At 38.3% G+C, this 19,489-nt stretch overlaps 1 protein-coding gene across 1 annotated transcript in view; it reads left to right on the forward strand.

Moving 5' to 3' along the window:
• The window catches only part of LOC130912132 (uncharacterized), a 68,570-nt gene that overhangs the window by 20,618 nt on the left and 28,463 nt on the right, over nt 1–19,489 (forward strand). The window contains exon 2 of the mRNA XM_057829992.1: nt 6,936–6,981. Within this exon, the coding sequence (XP_057685975.1) occupies nt 6,954–6,981 (28 nt within the window). The 5' untranslated portion in view covers nt 6,936–6,953. The remainder of the gene's footprint in view (nt 1–6,935; nt 6,982–19,489) is intronic.

A 19,489-nucleotide genomic window follows, 5' to 3' on the forward strand; every position in this document is an offset into this window, starting at 1 on the left:
GGCCGTTTTTCCGAAGTCTCATCAATCTACGGGTGCAATCGCGGTTCAAGATGGCTCCGCTTTCACTGGAGAGAGCAGTCGATAAACCAAAGCAAGTCGGGACAGGAGCAATTCCATTAAGGGACTCACCAAAAGAGAAGAGGGGGGGCTTATCTGAGGTCATCTGTCCTCAAATGTGATGGGGTATTGGCAGTGTAAAAGTGGGGTGCGCTAACACATCAGCACTTTCTTTTCACCCATCTTGGTTCTTGACAAAGACACTTGCGCCACTCTTCACCAACGCTCGGTATTATAGTCAACAGAGGAGTTGACACAGTGAAGTAAAAAGAACATCAGTCGATTAGTTTTTTTATACTTACCGTATTTTTCGGACTATAAGTCGCAGTTTTTTTCAGTTTGGCTGGGGGTGCGACTTATACTCTGGAGCGACTTATGTGTGAAATTATTAACACATTATTATATCATTTCACATGTTGTTTGGGTGTTTTGGAGTGACACTGATGGTTTGGTAAACTTGTTAGCATGTTGTTTATGCTATAGCTACCTGAATAACTCTTAATAGCTATGTTACGTTAACATACCGGCCACGTTCGCATTTCATTGTTCATGCATCGTGTAACATGATCATACTGTACACTTATTCAGCATGTTGTTCTCTATTGTATTTTTATTTTAAATTGCCTTTAAAGATGACATATCTGTTCTATGTGTTAGATTTTATCAAGTAAATTTCTCATAAAAATGTGACTTATACTCCAGTTCGACTTGTTTTTGTTCCTCTTCTTTGCACATTTTTGTGCTGGTGCGACATATACTCAGGTGTGACTTATAGTCCGAAAAATACAGTATTCATTAACCTTTTTGACATATACGTATGTTCCTCAACAACTTTTAGCTCATTCACTCCCAGCCATTTTCACCGGAGCAAGGCTCTTCGCTTCTGGCCGTTTTACTGGATTTTGACTGATTTTGCAAGGCCCACAGAAAATTCTGTTCGATTGCTATATAAACATGGAACCCACATAAAGAAAGATTAGACTCTTCTTTCAGCAGACAAAAAAGTTATCATATCTTTTTCCATTCTTTAGAAATCAGCATTAGAAAACAGCTTAGTTTGAGCAATTTTCCAATTTCTGATGAAAAAAACGGAGAAATTGAGCTTTTTGTGAAAGCATACATTTCAAACATAACTTTGACTTATACACAGCAATTTTTTGCTTTAGTTACATCCCAAACATCTGAATGTTTTCCTTTTACAAAATAAGATAAACAACAAGACAAATAGAGCTTTTGATAGCAAAGTAACAATTTATTTACACATAACTAACTGAATGATGACGCTGTTCTGGCCAAGACAGCCAGTTAAACTTTTCCCTCATCGCCGTCTGTCTCATAAAGATGATTTTTTTTTTTCAAGTCTCTGCGGGCTCTGCTCACGAGCAGTACTCAAAGGCTACGTCCGCTGCACTAGTGGTCCAGGTCGTTCTGCTTGATCATCCAGCGCCTGGCATCCCGGGCGTCCTACCGGTTGTTCTGCTCGGTCGTCCGCCGCCTGGCATCCATTCGGTCGTCTTCCGCCGGCGCCCGGACGTGCGGCTTCGCCGTTCATTGCTGTTGCATCGGGTTGCGGGTCTTACCAAATGCGCTACTGCCCTCCAGTGGCCAGTTTTATTCCTTTAAAATGGATTATCAGCTTTGTGCTTTGGAGCTGAAGTGAATCACGACCCAGAGATGTCTTTTTTGAAAAAGACGTATAAATACGTCTTTGGGACACTGAAACAATTAAAAATAGAACGTATTTATACGTTTTTGGGAGCAAATGATACAAATAGATTCTGATTAAGCAATAGACAGATGAGCTACAGAACATACTAACAAAGTTTCATGTAACACACATATTCTTAAAAATTAAACCCGCTAAATAGGCATGTCTACCATTCAAACACGTCCCAACGATTTTGTCCTATTGTTTAGTCACTGAACTTTGGTATTTATTTGTGTTTATTGAACCTGGTTGCTGGGTCAATTCTATCAAAGATGTGGAATAATAGCAAAATGCCCTCTCTGTCACAAACAGAGTGACCTTTGCACTGGAGACTCAATGTCGCACTCGAGTGACTTCACAGACAAGTACACTAAAAAAGATCATAACAGACCAGCGATGGCTCCCCCGAAAATAATATACCAATTAGCTAAGCTATGGTATTCATTCAATTTGATTTATTTGTTTAATTGGCTTTTAGATAGATTGGGCATCGAAGGTAACACTCCCAAATTATGATATTATCCCTCAATGCCAACACAAGTCAGTTTAGGGCTGTATGGTACTGATTCTACAGAACAGGGTTCACCAAATCTGGACCTTGGGACCACTTTTCCTGTCGTGTTTTCAATGTCTCCTTCGTCCAACACACCTGAATCAAATAGTCAGGATCATTATTTGGTTCTGGAGAGCTTGCAGGTGACATAATCATTTGATTCAGGTGTGTTAGGGGGGCGAGACATGGAAAACACGACAGGATAGATGGCATCGAGGTCCAGATTGGGTGAACTATGCTATAGAATAACCCAGGAGTCAGCAATCTTTAACACTCAAAGAGCCATTTTGATGCAGTTTCTTCAGAAAAGACAACACTGGGAGTCGCATACTCATATTGATATTTGAACTGATTTCGTCAGGTCGATGGCAGGGGTGAAAGTGGGCCAGAACGGCCCGGAACGCTGTTCCAGCATGAGGTTCTGAGACGGAACACCATTCCAGCATACAGTACCTTGATCCCGAAAGTATGACGGCAACTGTCAAAACCCTACATGTGATGGTTTGTTTAAAGTATTGTATTTTGTCAAATGATGCCTTCTGGTGGCGGCGTTGGGTGTGGCTGAACTCTTACCATTTATGACTGAGAAGCAGACGTGTCTGACATGTCTAAGAGACAGCTACGCTCTGGTTCGGCCCACATGAGGCTGTAAGTTGTTTCAGTTGATGTATGTTGGTGTAGGCATTTGTGGTTAAGTCTGGAGATACTGTTCATCAGTTATGTTTAGCGATTTGCTATGAGACAAGTGTAAATACATTAGCATTGGTAGCATCTAAGCTAGCGGATTTTGATATGCAGATTGGGCTGATTTTATTTACTAAATTTACATATGATTGTACTGAAGAAATGTTTGATGTATATTTTAATTATTCAAAGAAAAAACGAAAAGTAAACGTTTACATTAGCTTCAATTTGAATGTACATCCATTCTTAAATAGTTAAAATTTTGGTTTTTCTTTTAGGAAATGGGGGGGGGGGGGGTAGCGGGAATTAGGAGATGGAGTTTGAGGTTACTTCTGTTTTTGTTGACTTTTATTTTGCAAATCATTGAAAAAATACAATTTTGAATGAAAAGCATTTTTTGTTTATATGTGTTATAGGAATAACTGTGGCAAAAGCATTTTTTATCTGCATTTTATCTGGTTCCGTGGCGACCTTCATGTCAGAGAGTTCCGGCAAAAAATTCTAGCCACTTTCAACCCTGGTCGACGGTACAAATATATATACAGGTAGTCCCCGGGTTACGACGGTTACGACGGTTACGACTTATGTGATTTAGACTTTTTGACGCCTGCGTTTTGTCGTTTTTTTGTTTTTTTTTCTATGTTGATTTTTGTTTTGTAATATATGCTTTTATTTTGGCGCAGGAAGCGTAGCGCAGCATGCAAGAGTAGTTACACACCCGCCCACCCCACACACGGCAGTACACATATACCAACGCATGAGGAAGCAGCCGAGTGAAGATGTGACAGCCTGCGCGCACTTTCTTTGCTTGTGAAGCATCCAAAGGTTTATTGTGCATTTTCAAATGTGGTCGAGAACTTGGGCGAGTTTATGTGATTGTTTTTGATGATGTGCGGACGCTAACTGATACAAGCTAATCTTTTGTTATTGCTGTATCAGCGGCTACTTGGAAACATAAATTTTAATTGCTGCTATTGACGATGAGTCTGATTTAATTTTATTCTATTTTAGTTTCATTCTGCAAGTGTTGATGTCATGAGCAGGTGAATAAAGTTTGCAAACCACACGGACGTCTGACGTCATTTTGGAGCTTCGCTCACTGTCTAGATCAGACATGTCCAAAAGTCCGGCCCGGGGGTCAAATGCGGCCCGTGGTCAAATTTCATCCGGCCCCCAGCCTCTGTCATAAAATCAATAACATCTGGCCCGCACACAGACTTAATAAATTGGTCAGCAGTACTGCTACCAGCATATGAAGTAGCTTACACACTAAATGCTGCTCTTCATTTACCCACTAAAAGGCAGCAGCACTCTAAGCAACATTAGCCCCAGTGACTCTTTACTCCCAATTTTCTAAAATGGCGACAATCAACAAAAAAAGAAAGTTGACTGCGACGGCCGACGCTTCAAAAATAGGTGGAAATTGGACTATTTCTTCACTAAAATAAGCAACAACTGTGCCTGCCTCATTTGCAAAGAGACAGTCACTGTTTTTAAAGAATTCAATGTGAGGTGATATTACCGAACAAGACACGCTGATATGTACAAGATTACAGGAAAGATACGTAGTGAGAAATTGAAGCAACTTGAAGCTAGTTTAATTTTACAGCAGCAGTATTTTAAAAGAGCCCGAGAGTCGAAAGAGAACGCCACAAAGGCTAGTTGCGAGATTGTTAAAATTATTAATTAAAAGAAATAATAAAGCAAATATGACACACGGAATGGCTTGCTAAAGTTTGCTTAAATATATTGCTCTACGTAAAGAACGTCAGCCAAGGTCGGCCCCCCACATTTTTACCACACCAAATCTGGCCCCCTTTGCAAAAAGTTTGGACACACCTGGTCTAGATGTATACTATATTCTGCTTGCAAATTATACTTAAAGAGTTTAGCCTCATTTTAGAAAGCAGAAGAAGTCCTCACTTATTACACAGTTATAATCTCAGAATACCTACGCACGTCATTCATTCACCAACTATGTAAAGCCATGGTTGAGACTTGGAAGGTGTACCCACTGCAATTACAACAAATTGATTACAAAGACATTTTCCCACTTTTTGTGCAGAAACTGCTCTAGTCTTCTCAGGTTTGAACAGTGTTGTTAATAACGGCGTTACAATATAACGGCGTTACTAACGGCGTTATTTTTTTTCAGTAATGAGTAATCTAATTAATTACTTTTCTCATCTTGGCAACGCCGTTACCGTTACTGAGGTGGGAAAGGCGTGCGTTACTATGCGTTACTAAGTTGGTTGAATAAAAAAAAAGTCTGAGAGAAACGGACTCACGGGGACGAGAGCAGAGCAGGAGTGGGGAAGACGCCGTTGCAACCGCGATGCTAGATGGCTCCAATAATACCTGACTGCAGCCATAGCCGACAAACTACGCCCACATGACACGGTAGATATCATATTATAGATCTAGATGCATATGACAGACACTGCTGCATTGCCAACATGTTTTAAGGACTACATGCGTTTGTAAACAGCCGCCATCTTAAAGCAGTAGACCTCTCAGGAAGGCCCTGATGTAGAGATCCTTCCTAGCGAACCTAAGTAATTTTTTTTTATCTAAAATGCTCCTAAATCGGCAAAATCTTAACTTAAATCTATCTTTAAATGATGAAACAGTTTTAAAACTTACACATGTTTAAAGTAGACAGAAGGGAACTAATGCAATAACGGGAGAAATTTTAACAACTTTAACGATTGATTCACAACTTTAAATGACTTCCACACATAGCAAAGGTTACTAGCTAGTTATCGCAAAACCCTTGTGTCTAGTTAAGTGGAGGGTAAAGAATTGGGCTTGGGCCAATTGTCCCCCAAGCCCTTTAAGCTTCACATTGTGTGACCTGTTTTTTTTTTTTTTTTTTTTTTTTTTTTTTTTTGGAGAAAAAAAAAATATCACTAGTTACTTTGCCAAGTAACTAATTACTCTTACATTCAGGTAACTGAGTTACTAATGCAATTACTTTTTGGGAGAAGTAATTTGTAACTGTAATTAATTACTTTTTTAAAGTAAAATTAACAACACTGCATGGCACTAAATGCGTTAGTAGACAGCCGCCATCTTAAAGCAGTAGACTTTTTAGGACGGCTCTGTTGTAGAGAACCTTCCTAGCGAACCTAAGTAACTTTTTATCTAAAATACTTCTAAATCGGCAAAATCTTGACTTGAATCTATCTTTAAATGATGAAACAGTTTTAAAACTTTCATATGTCGAAAGTAGAGAGAAGGGAACAAATGCAATAATGGGAGCAATTTTAACAACTTTTAACAGTTGATTCAGGGTAAAGGGTAAATTAGGGTAAAGAATTGGGCTCGGGCCAATTGTACCAAAAACCTTCACAAAAAACTTCACATAGTGTGGCCAATGTTTTTTTTTTTGGTTTTTTTTTTTGAGGGAAAAAAAAAAGTAATTATCACCAATTACTTTGCCAAGTAACTAATTACTCTTACATTCAGGTAATTGAGTTACTAACGCAATTACTTTTTGGGAGAAGTAATTTGTAACTATAATTAATTACTTTTTTTCAGTAAGATTAACAACACTGGGTTTGAAGTGTGCTTGCAGTGCGCTAAACTCATAGTTTTGATTACACGTAATAGCTTTGGTGAAGTCCATTGAGGAATAAGTTTCATACATATTCAAAATTTTATTGCTGATTATGATCAGGCAAGTTTTCACGCAACACACCTATTTTTGATTGATAGGCTTGAGTTCTAGCCTGATAGCGCAGATGCAGACAGAAGGTTTGATGGATGGCTCCCACTCCCTGATGTTATTTGATATATCCAGAATTTAATGTCTCGTTTTTGGTGATTTTTATAATTAACTCTGAAGACGATGCCAAGATGAAGTTAAACTGACACAAACCCTTATACTCATTTGGTAATCAAACCTTTGTGTAATACGTCCTTTGCTTGCAGATTCACCACACTAATTGAATGGTCTGGGTTTTCTGGCTCAAGTCGGGTAAGTAAGAAATGACTTCTTCTGTCTTTTTTTGTGCAGTGTCCTCCTTCTGTCGGCCAGGCCTCTCTATTAGTCTCACACACACATACGCACACAGCCACTGGAAGGCAAGGCGATCCACTCTAATTACCCGACGCTCCCTCCCCACAACTTGTGTTAATGGCTGCTTCCGGCTTAAGTAGGCTATCTATATGCAAAGTCTCCTCTGATGAGTTTCTTCATTATTTATTCTTTAATATATGACTGTAGCACCATTGCAGAGGAGAATAGGAGTGTTGGCTTTACACAATCTGGTCAAGTGGGAATGTCACACGCAAGACAGTTTGAACACAGGGAGAGTAAATGAAAGCTTTTTTCTGTGTCGCGCTGTGTAAAGGAACCAGTGAAGAACTGGGCGGGGGGTGAAAGATTGTGGGATGGAGCCCAAGTACTCAGACTTAGTGAGAACATGTAAACTTTACATAAGGATAATTTCATTCGACGCTTGCCTTCAACCTCTGATTCTGCAAAAAACAGCTAGCCTTTCTCCTTGAGGCGATTTCCAATGTAACTAGAGCCAGAATGTGGTTGAAAATCACGCTGCCAACCTCGATCGAAGACAAAACTTGATCTACTGGTCTTGCACCTAAAAGGTCTTTAGTTTCCAGTCATCTTGGACGTTACATAAATCAATTTTCTGTTGTCCTTATTTGGGGTGGGAACCTCTGGGTGGCTCACGATACGATATGATTTGCGGTACAAGACACACAATAGCAATTATCTCACCATAAGGTGATACAAGTTATCGGGTTCAGGAAATCATTCTGCGATATTCTACAATACAACTAACAAACAGGTAAAAAAGCTCTTTTCATCCTTCTGTTGTCAATTTCAATGAGTTTATCACAAGTAGACGTCCAATCCGTTTGAATCCACTTCAAATGGATTTGATGTCTACAGACAAATTTCCTGAGCGAAAATTGGGCGGCGCCATCTTTGACATTTTCTACTTGGGATTTCCGGTTTAGACAGAACACCATGAATTGCGGGTGAAGTAGACGAGATTTTTAAACTGCCAAATCAAACCAGGGGAACCCATGGAATCACAAAAAATGGATTTAGGACAACGCAGATGAGAGTCCGGAATTTCTGTGCTGTGCGTGGTTGTGTGAACTCCTGGAAGTGCCAATATATATGCTTGGAAGTGGAATGTTTTTAGCAGCGTCCAGCTTCAAAGTGCCAGTGTGGATCTACCTCGCTATACGCATTAAATTCGAAACCAGCAGCGGATTAAGGATTTTGATTGCAGTTTTAACCCTAAAGGGACACTTAAAAGATTGCATGTTTGTTCTTATCACTTCGTTGATAAAATTCTAACACTCTGTGCAGCCTGTGTTAATGTGTGGTATAGATTCATACGCCACCCACTTGAGTGACCAAATTGAGGCAAAATTACAAATATTTTTACTAGGGCTGTCAAACGATTAAAAATTTTAATCGAGTTAATTACAGCTTAAAAATTAATTAATTGTAATTAATCGCAATTAATCGCAATTCAAACCATCTAAATAATATGCCATATTTTTCTGTAAATTATATCTATATTCTGTAAAATAAATTGTTGGAATGGAAAGATAAGACACAAGATGGATATATACATTCAACATATGGTATATACTGTAAGGACTGTATTTGTTTAATTTAACAATAAATCAACAAGATGGCATTAACATTATTAACATTCTGTTACAGCGATCCATGGATAGAAAGACTTGTCGTTCTTAAAAGATAAATGTTAGTACAAGTTATAGAAACTTTATATTAAAACCCCTCAATGTTTTCGTTTTAATAATATTTGTAAAATTTTCAATCAAAAAATAAACTAGTAGCCCGCCATTGTTGATGTCAATAATTACTTACACAAAGCTCATGGGTGCTGAAGCCTATAAAATCAGTCGCATCCAAGTGCCAGCAGAGGGCGGCAAAACTCCATAAAACACAATTAACAAGTGGGCATTTCACTCTACTGACATTTAAATCTGTCTGAGCGGGACATGTGCGTTAATTGCGTCAAATAATTTAACGTGATTAATTAGAAAAAATAATTACCGCCCGTTAACGCAATAATTTTGACAGCCCTAATTTTTACAGTTGCAGAATGCAGAAGTGCTGACACGTATTATGTTGTTACAAGGAAATACTATAAAGTAATTTTCATCTGGTAAGATTATAGTTATGGTATTATGAGCTCATCGCACATGTACATACACTGCTGGCCAAAAGTATTGGCACCCCTGCAATTCTGTCAGATAATGCTCAATTTCTCCCAGAAAATGATTGCAATTACAAATGCTTTGTTAGTAATATCTTCATTTATTTTGCTTGCAATGAAAAAAAAAAAAAAAAAAAAAAAAAAACATTGTCATTTTATTTAACATTTCATTTAACATTGAGCATGGAGAAAAGAAAGAAGACTAAAGAATTGTCTGAGGACTTGAGACGCAAAATTGTGAGGAAGCATGGGCAATCTCAAGGCTACAAGTCCATCTCCAAAGACCTGAATGTTCCTGTGTCTATCGTGCGCAGTGTCATCAATAAGTGTAAAACCCATGGCACTGTGGCTAACCTCCTTAGATGTGGACGGAAAAGAAAAATTGACGAGAGATTTCAACGAAAGATTGTGCGGATGTTGGATAAAGAACATTGACTAACATCCAAAAAAATTCAAGCTGTCCTGCAGTCCGAAGGTACAACAGTGTCAACCTGTACTATCCGTTGGCGTCTGAACGAAAAGGGACTCTATGGTAGGATACCCAGGAAGACTTTTAGCCATTTCTTCATGTAGTCCTCCCATGTCGTGATGATGGCAGATGGATGCGGCATGTCCAAATTGTCTTTTTTGAGGGATTTTGACGAGTAATGCCACTCCAGCTTCACTGTTGTTTTGGTTGGAGAAAGTGTCAAACGGAAGACGCGAGCAGAAATGCGGAAGTAAAGCGGAATTACCTCGGAAACTTGTCCATAGAGGTTTTTCAACGTCACGTGAATTGTCAGGTGTTTCCACCCAGGTGTAAACGTTCCTCTGTTTTGGACCTTCTGGTGGCGTTGTTTCCCTCATGTAGGCAAAAATTTCCTAAAAAATATGACGATGACCAGCCGTAAATCGGGACAGGACATGATGTAAGCTTTCGAGCTGCCACATTTAGATTACCCGGACATATATAATTACCTGATAAACATGATGACTTACACCCTCCAAACTTTAAGCCCATATATGCCTTGAGGTCTAGAAATACTTCATAGCAGGATTCGTCTAGGAGCTTTTATTGGCGAAAAACATGTTAGATGTTTACATCGTCGTCAGTAAGGTGAGTGAATTTTTCATGTACATTGCCTGATACCTGTACAAAGTAACACTCCAAATGCCCTAGAATTAACAAGAAGTGACCTGTAAAACTGGGAAGACTAGTTGAGAATGCTCTGGCTGCGGTGCCATTGACGTTGCTGGACGTCCAATCCATTCATTCATTCGCCCCCTTTGTATCCATAATGGATTGGCAGCCAATGAGCTAACATAGACGCTATTCAAGGGGAAGATTTTGGTAGTAACTTGGGTTGTTCCGATCATGTTTTTTGGCTCCCGATCCGATCCCAATCGTTTTAGTTTGAGTATCTGCCGATCCCGATATTTCCAGATCCGATTGCTTTTTTTTGCTCCCGATTCAATTCCAATCATTCCCGATAATTTTTCCCGATCATATACATTTTGGCAATGCATTAAGAAAAAAAATGAATAAAACTCGGACGAATATATACATTCAACATACATTTTTATTTTTGTTTTATTTTTATTTATTTATTTTTATTCTGTGATTAGATGTGATCATTTGTCTTGGTTTTTACGTTGTGTTGATTTAAATGTGATTTTTATGGTCTTCATGTGATGTAAAGCACTTTGAATTGCCTTGTGTTGAATTGTGCTATATAAATAAATTTGCCTTGCCTTGCCTTGCCTTACAGTACATAAGTATTGTATTTGTTTATTATGACAATAAATCCTCAAGATGGCATTTACATTATTAACATTCTTTCTGTGAGAGGGATCCACAAATAGAAAGACTTGTGACTTTGTCTATTGTGACTAAATATTGCCATCTAGTGTATTTGTTGAGCTTTCAGTAAATGATACTGCAGTCATGCCCCAATGCATGATGGGAAGTGGAACCATAATGGGAAGTAAAATCATGACTGTGCATCGTGCTACCATTGGATATATCTTCTCTGCTTTGGGAAATAACTTGAGGTGTAAAGATAACGATCAATTGCCACCTTGCTTCCCCGCATTGCTTCCCATGATATTTCTAATCATTGGGAGAGGGATTGCACGGTTATAGCCGATTGAAGGAAGGCTCCAAAGGCTGCCAAAATTAACTCTACTCGATTTGCGCTGCCTTTTATCTCTCTATATAAGTAAACCGGCTTCATTACAGATTGAGCACGACAATGAGTGAGAGGGTCGTGCAGCGCATGTATTAAAAGCGTTATATATTTTAATGTGACACATTTTTTAATCAATTAATAGCTGCCGTCATCGGGATATTTTTGATAACCCTACCTTAAGCCTAAATTAAAGACTCTGGATGAGTGTAACATATTATGTCTGTAACGTTAAATACAATTAGAAAACAAATTAATTAAAATATATATGTATTAAAAAAAGGCATGGCCGATATTTTTTTGCCGATTCCGATACTTTGAAAATGACGTGATCGGACTCGATCGATCGGCATCCCAATCGATCGTGTGACATCTCTAGTAGTAACCTTGTGGTTCCTTTTCTTTAACACAGTGACACCTTTTAAAACGATATATTGATTCTTAGCAGGAGCATATTGATAACCTTTTAGGATACAAAGTATTGCAATATATAACTATTTCATTATTACTGTCACTCTGTCCTAGTCCTTATTTTTCATTGGTGAGCTAGAGCCCAGTCCCAGCTGACTTTGGGGAAGAGTCAGGATGATGCCCTGATCGAGTTGTCAATCAATCTGAGATACTTGTCGACGAGATGTGGATCACACGTCCGATTTCCCCAGCATGTTTTTCCACAGATACTGCCTCGAGGTATTTTCTGATTGTCAGGTAGCCCACGGAACGCTAAGTCAACCTTCCGTTCATTAAGAAGCCCGCTGACACCGGAGTAAAGGCAGCGATTGGTCACATCTTGTTCCATTACTTCCTAATGCTTCCTCTCTCCATTAAGTGTATTTGATTTCCCACCAAGGGGTGCAGGAGGGCAGCTGCTGTAAGCATCACTTCCACCGATGCCCCCGGCATTATACAATTATGCCCGCAGACATTGTCAGACCTCATTTCTGAGAGAGGCAGGAGCAGCAGCCCCTCTGAGAGTAATATTCTTTTTCACGTTCGCCCGGTCTGCCCAGATAGAAGGATTATACAGTGGCAGATGACAAAATGGCCGCGCCAGCAGATTACAAGCCGTCAGTCTCCGGGAATTCATCTTGAAAGTTGAGGTCAAAGGGGTAAACGTTTATGGGATAAAGGGATGCTTTACAGTTTTTGCATAGTGACAAGAAGAGTAGATGGTTGCACTGCCCACTAAAAGAGAGATGAGAGTGAGTCACCTTCAGCAGTTATTTGCTCTTGACTTTCAAAACAAAATCTTTAACTGAGATGAACTAGATTTGGAATCATTTATTACAAAAGCCTAATTGTTGCCTTCATAAAAGCCAATTTTTTTACAGACATAATCTCAATTCTCTTTTGAATTGCATGTACAGTATTACACTGCTATCAGCTACTCACAGAATCACCTATTTTCAGGTTATTATTTTTTTCTTAAATCTGACGATGTGATGTCAAGACATCTTTCATCTTTTGGTGCAAAGTAGTAACTACATGAGGCACATAATTTGTAGCTCTGGCTTGTTAAAAATCAGAATCACGTTCATGTTCAAAATCATGTTCATGTCGCAAAATCTCAACTTTGGCGTTTAAAGGTTTAACTCGTTGACCATTAAAAAAAAAGGAAAAAAAAAAAAAAGAAAAAAAAAAAAAAAAGAAGCCGCTAAAAAACAAGCTAATGATCGATTAAGAGATGCAAGATGTTTCATTTGCAGTGGTGGAATATGTACTCACATTTTTTACTTGAGTAAAAGTACGGATTCAGATGCAAAAAAATTACTCAAGTAAAAGTACAAGTATCTGAGAAAAAAAATTACTCATATATATTTGTATATATTAGGGCTGTCAAAATTATCGCGCTAACGGGCGGTAATTAATTTTTTTAATCAATCACGTTAAAATGTTTGACACAATTAACGAACATGCCCCGCACAAACAGATTAAAATGACCGCACAGTGCCATGGCCACTTGTTACTTGTGTTTTTGGGAGTTTTGTCGCCCTCTGCTGGCGTTTGGGTGCGACTGATTTTATGGGTTTAAGCATTGTGTAATTATTGACATCAATTATGGTGAGCTACTAGTTTGTTTTTTTTTATTGAAAATTGTACAAATTTTATTAAAACGAAAATATTAAGAGGGGTTTTAATATAAGATTTCTATAACTTGTACTAACATTTATCTTTTAAGAACTACAAGTCTTTCTATCCATGGATCGCTTTAACAGAATGTTAATGTTAGTGCCATCTTGTTGATTTATTGTTATAATAAAAATAATACAGTACTTATGTACAATATGTTGAATGTATATCCGTCTTATGTATTATCTTTCCATTCCAACAATAATTTACAGAAAAATATGGCATATTTTATAGAGACAGTGACGAGCAGAATTATTTGTACCCCTTGTGATTTTGCAATAGAAAGAGGTCTGAAATTTCAATCATGGATGCATTTCCACTTATAGAAACAATCTAAAAAAATAAAATAAAATCCAGAAATTTATTTTTAATTTACTGCAGTTCATAAGTATTCATACCCCTGAGAATCAGCAATAATTAGGAGTTGTCAGTCTACCTTGAAAAAAGGTCCACCTTTACCGCCAAGAGTAACCACCCGCCGCCCATTTGAGCTCATTATTGTCACCTGTGCACCCCACAGTCCGTCATAATCCAACTGCTACCACGGGCAAGACCAAATAGCTGTCCAAAGACACCAGAGACAGAATTGTACACCTCTACAGACAGGGTTACTGGGCAATTGCCAAGCAGCTTGGTGATCCACCAACATCCACCAAGACTTGAATATCCACCGTTTGAGCAATTATTAGAAAATGGAAGAAGCTAAATATGACTGTCAATCTCTGTCAGACTGGGGCTCCATGCAAGATCTTCCTCGTAGGGTCTCAATTATCCTAATTCTGGTGAGGAATCAGCCAATAACTACTGTACACAGGAGAAGCTGGTCAATGACCTGATAGGAGCTGGGACCACCATTTCCAAGGTTACTGTTGGTAATACACTAAGACGTAATGGTTTAAAATCATGCATGGCACGGAAGGTTCCCCTGCTTAAACCAGCACATGTCCAGGCCTGTTTTAAGTTTGCCAATGACCATTTTGGATGATTCTGAGAAGTCATAGGAGAAAGTCATGTGGTCATATGAGCTCAAAATGGAACCTTTTGGTCTTAATTCCATTCATAGTGTTTGGAGGAAGAAGAATGATGAGTACCATCCCAAGAACACCGTCCCTGCTGTGAAGCATGGGGGTGGTTGCGTCATGCTTTGGGAGTGTTTTTCTTGTATATGGGACTAGACGACTGCACTGTATTAAGGAGAAGAAGACCAGGGCCATGTATTATGAGATTTTGCAGGATAACCTCTGTCCCTCAGTTAGAGCTTTTAAAATGGGTCGTGACTGGGTCTTCCAACATAACAATGGCCCGACACAGACAGTCAAAATAACCAAGGATTGGCTTCGTTAAAAGCATATCAAGGTTCTGGAGGGGCCTAGCCAGTCTCCAGACCTCAATTCAATAGAAAATCTTTGGATGGAGCTGAAACTTCATGTTTCTCAACGACAGCCCCGAAACTTGACAGATCAAGAGAAGATTTGTGTGGAGGAATGGGCCTAAATCCCTGTTTTCATATGTGAAATCCTGTTAAAGAACTACAGAAGGCGTATAACCTCAGTAATTGCCAACAAAGGCTTCTTCACTAAATAAATATATTAATTAAATAAATAATAAAATAAATATTTATAAATAAATAAATTATTTAAAAATCATACAATGCGAGTTATGGATTGGTTTTTTAGATTCTGTCTCAATAAATGGAAATGGATCTATGATTGAAATTTCAGACTTCCACCTATTTTCTGAGTGGGTGAACTTGCAAAAATCACAAGGGGTGCAAATACTTCTGCCCCTCACTGTATATATACACATACATACATACAGAGATCTGAGTCAATATCCAAATAAAGTACCACAAAATTCATTGACTGCTCAGTTTTATTTAAAACTGTGCAGAATGGCTAAAACAAGCAATAATATTGACTGTACTGTAAATAGAATCTTAACAAGCTCAAAAACTCTGAAACTTAGTTTAATGGCGGATTGCAAGCAAATATCAGGTGCACACCGCCACCTACTGTACAAGAGTGTGGTGGTATTTATTGGTCGATATCGTTTTCACCTGCGTAATCTTGCTTGTATTTGTGTTGCTGCCTCTAGTGCTCAGTTCTGATATACAGCGGTACCTCGACATACGATCGCTTCAACACACGATCTTTTCGACATCCGACGTAAAATTTGACTCGCCATTTGTTTCTACATCCGACGACATGCTCGAGATACGATAATTTTTGACAGCGCCGCAGTTTGTTTTGCTGGAAGACGGACACACGGCTGATTTTCTTGTGAGAGAAATCAACACTGGATCCAAAAAGGTTAGTGCAGGTGGAGGAAAAAACGAAAAGGCAACGCTTACCATTGAAATGAAGATGTAAGTGATAGCAAAATATAAGCATGGTGTGTGCATTCATGAACTGGGTCGACAATCGGGCCGTAGAATGTCGATCTCGGCCGGCTGTCCTCCTCCGTTCGCTAGTATTTATAAGTTAAGGTGACAATTCTTATTGTGGTAACATCGCCAAAAAAAATCACCAGCTTCGTCAGGTTTCTAATCATTTATTCCATCAACTCGCCTAGTGTCCGCTGCTTCTGACGCCAGCATCAAAACAGAAAGTAAAATAGAACCGCGCTCTCTTGCTTACCATCACGTCAGCCTCGCGGTGCATTCAGGTACAGCAAAAAATAAAAAAAAAACTCTGCCACATTAGAATCAGATTCATTACATTATTACTGGTATTTTATTAGTATTACTATTATTATTTAATCGTCATTCTGATTTTGTATTAATAATGTATTTGTTTTGCCCTTTGTAATTGCTATTTGCAGTAGTAACAGCAGTATTTATTAAGGATTTAGTGTAGGTTTTTGGGCTGTGTAACGAAATAATGGAATTATAATGTATTCTTATGGGAAAATCCTGCTCGACATACAACCATTTCGACTTCAAACAAGGTCCTGGAACGAATTAACTTCGTATGCAGAGGTACCACTGTAGTTGCAGAGGGCATATCGATTGCACTGGAGGCATGAAAACGCAAAAAAACTAAAGTGTAACACAGGCGACAATTTGCAAAGTAGTGAAGTAAAAAGTACACATATCTGCTATAAAATGTAGTGAAGTAAAAATAAAAAGTACGACTTCATATCTGTACTCAAGTAAAGTACTGGTATACAAAAATATACTTAAGTACGGTAACGGAGTACTTAGTACCGTATTGGCCCGAGTATAAGACAGTGATTTTGCATTGAAATAACACTGAAAATGTGGGGGTCGTCTTATATTCGCGGTCTAGACATTATACCCATTCACGACGCTAGATGGCGCCAGATATCATTCAAGCGATGTTCTGTCACGACAGATCTCAGCTAATCTCAAGTTTAACCAGTTTGCATTATTTTATTGCAAAGTTTTTCCTCATTCAGATTTGTTTCAAGACTACAGTTACAATTAGACTTCACTTTGATGATTAATTCAGTTATTGCAATTTAGTTGTTTTATCACAATAGATTGGTTTATTTACATTTCAAAAACCAGAAGCCATTCATTTACGAACGTGATTGCACTTTAGTTTACATATTTAAATGTTCAGATATTAAGATTTGAATGAGGCAAAATAACGTGCTTTTTGTCTCAAATGTATTGTTATAATAATTTGTTTAAGATGTACTGTAATTATTTTCTGTTTAAAAATTAATTTGGTGTTCAAAAAGTCTTTTTTCAAACTTGAGTCTGGAAAAAGAGAGGGTCGTCTTATAATCAGGGCCATCTTATATTCGGGCCAATGCGGTACTAGTACTAAGAACTAGATTTAACGAAGTACTTTTACTTCATTACATTCCACCACTGTTTACTTGTACTGTCTTCTAGCCAACCAGTGAATTATAATATGTTTCTGCCATTTAAATAAAAAACTGTGATGTTTCAGTAAGCGGCGAGGTGGCATAACATCCAATTAGGTATATTTCACGTGTCGCTTCACATTAGCGAGGCCTTTGCCAAAGCGCGACAACAGTGGCAAGAAAAGTGACAGATAAACAGGGGACGATGTGTGAGGAGAGAAAGATAATTGAGATACGTAATACTGATGCACATGAGTGGAAACAATATTCTGTGATGTTAATGTAGGCATGGGAGAGGGAAATACAAGGTTAAATTGATTAAATATGACTAAATTACAGTACTTTTGTTAACGATGTTTATGTTGTAACAGTCGAGTCTACAGTTAGTGGTCTACGTGTTGTCGAGGGATCTCTGAAATCTGTCTTGAACTCCCATGATGCTCTTAAGGTGCTTCTAAGGATGACTCCTGTGGCCGAGGTAAGATTGTAACATTTACGTCGGTGGCATTTGTGTCTACTTTGGAAAATGCAAGCAGACATCTTTTACACTGTGACCTTTTCTGCATTCACCTAACCGCTCCTTCTTCCCTTAACTTTTTCCCACCTCCTTCTGCTTTACCACTTTTCATTGTTCATTCTCCTCACCCCGTCATTCCGCTAAATGATATACTATCCAAAAAGGGGGAAAAACACCTCCATAAACTAACCAAACATCCCAGTTATGCCAATGTAATTTCCCACCTCTCAAACCAAAAAACATCCAAGGCACTGCCCAGAGAGCTTTCAAGCTTTTCTTCACCCTGGGCAAGGTGATGAGCTGCCAGGTGGAGGAAAGTGCAAACGTGTCAGAAAGAGAAACATGATTGCCTCTCAAATATGCACATGGGGCTCCAAAGCTGCCAGTATACCCAAGGTAATAGATTGTCCTTATGGCAAAACATAAATATGTAATATATATGCAATAACACTTATCAAATGAAGCTGTTTTAACTGCATATTAAAAATGTAATTTATATAATTAAATAAAACATATTTTTGTTTCGTATAACTGTTAAAATATGGTAAAAATGACTTGTCCCACGGTGACGTTTTCCCACTACGACAGACTTTTAAAGAGGATAAAACTAAATCGTAGAGATGATGCCGATCGATCGGGTCCGATCACATCATTTTCAAAGTATCGGAATCGGCAAAAAAATATCGGACATGCCTTTTTTTAATATATATATATATTTTTTAATTAAATCGTTTTCTAATTGTATTTAACGTTACAGATATAATATGTTACACTCATCCAGAGTCTTTAGTTTAGGCTTAAGGTAGGGTTATCAAATTTATCCCGTCAACGGCGGTAATGAATATTTTTTAAAATTTATCACGTTAAAATATTTAACGCAATTGACGCATGCGCTGCACGACCCACTCACGCATTGTCGCGTTCAATCTGTAATGGCATCGTTTTACCTATATATAGAGCTAAAAGGCAGCATAAAATGAGTAGAGTGACTTTTGGCAGCCTTTGGAGCCTTTTTTTAATTGGCTAAAGCCTTACAATCCCTCTCCCTACGATTAGAAATATCGTGGGAATCAATGTGGGGAAGAAAGGTAGTAATTGATCTTTTTCTTAACACCCTATGTTCTTTCCCAACGCAGAGAAGATATATCAATTGGTACCACTACACACAGTCATGGTTGCACTTCCCATCATGCATTTGGGCAGAACAGTTAAATGGCTACAGTATAATTTACTGAAAGCTCAACAAATACACTAGATGGCAATGTTTAGTCATAATATACAAAGTCACATTTATCCTTTAAGAATTACAAGTCTTTCTATCCGTGGATCCCTCTCACAGAAAGAATGTTAATAATGTAAATGCCATCTTGAGGATTTATTGTCATAATAAACAAATACAGTATTTATGTGCTGTATGTTGAATGTATATATTTGTCCGAGTTTTATTCATTTTTTTCTTAATGCATTGCCAAAATGTATATGATCGGGAAAAATTATCGGGAATGATTGGAATTGAATCGGGAGCAAAAAAAAAAAAAGCAATCAGATCGGGAAATATCGGGATCGGCAGATACTCAAACTAAAACGATCAGGATCGGATTGGGAGCAAAA

This window comes from Corythoichthys intestinalis, chromosome 1 (genome assembly GCF_030265065.1).
Source record: "Corythoichthys intestinalis isolate RoL2023-P3 chromosome 1, ASM3026506v1, whole genome shotgun sequence".
Lineage (NCBI taxonomy): Eukaryota > Metazoa > Chordata > Actinopteri > Syngnathiformes > Syngnathidae > Corythoichthys > Corythoichthys intestinalis.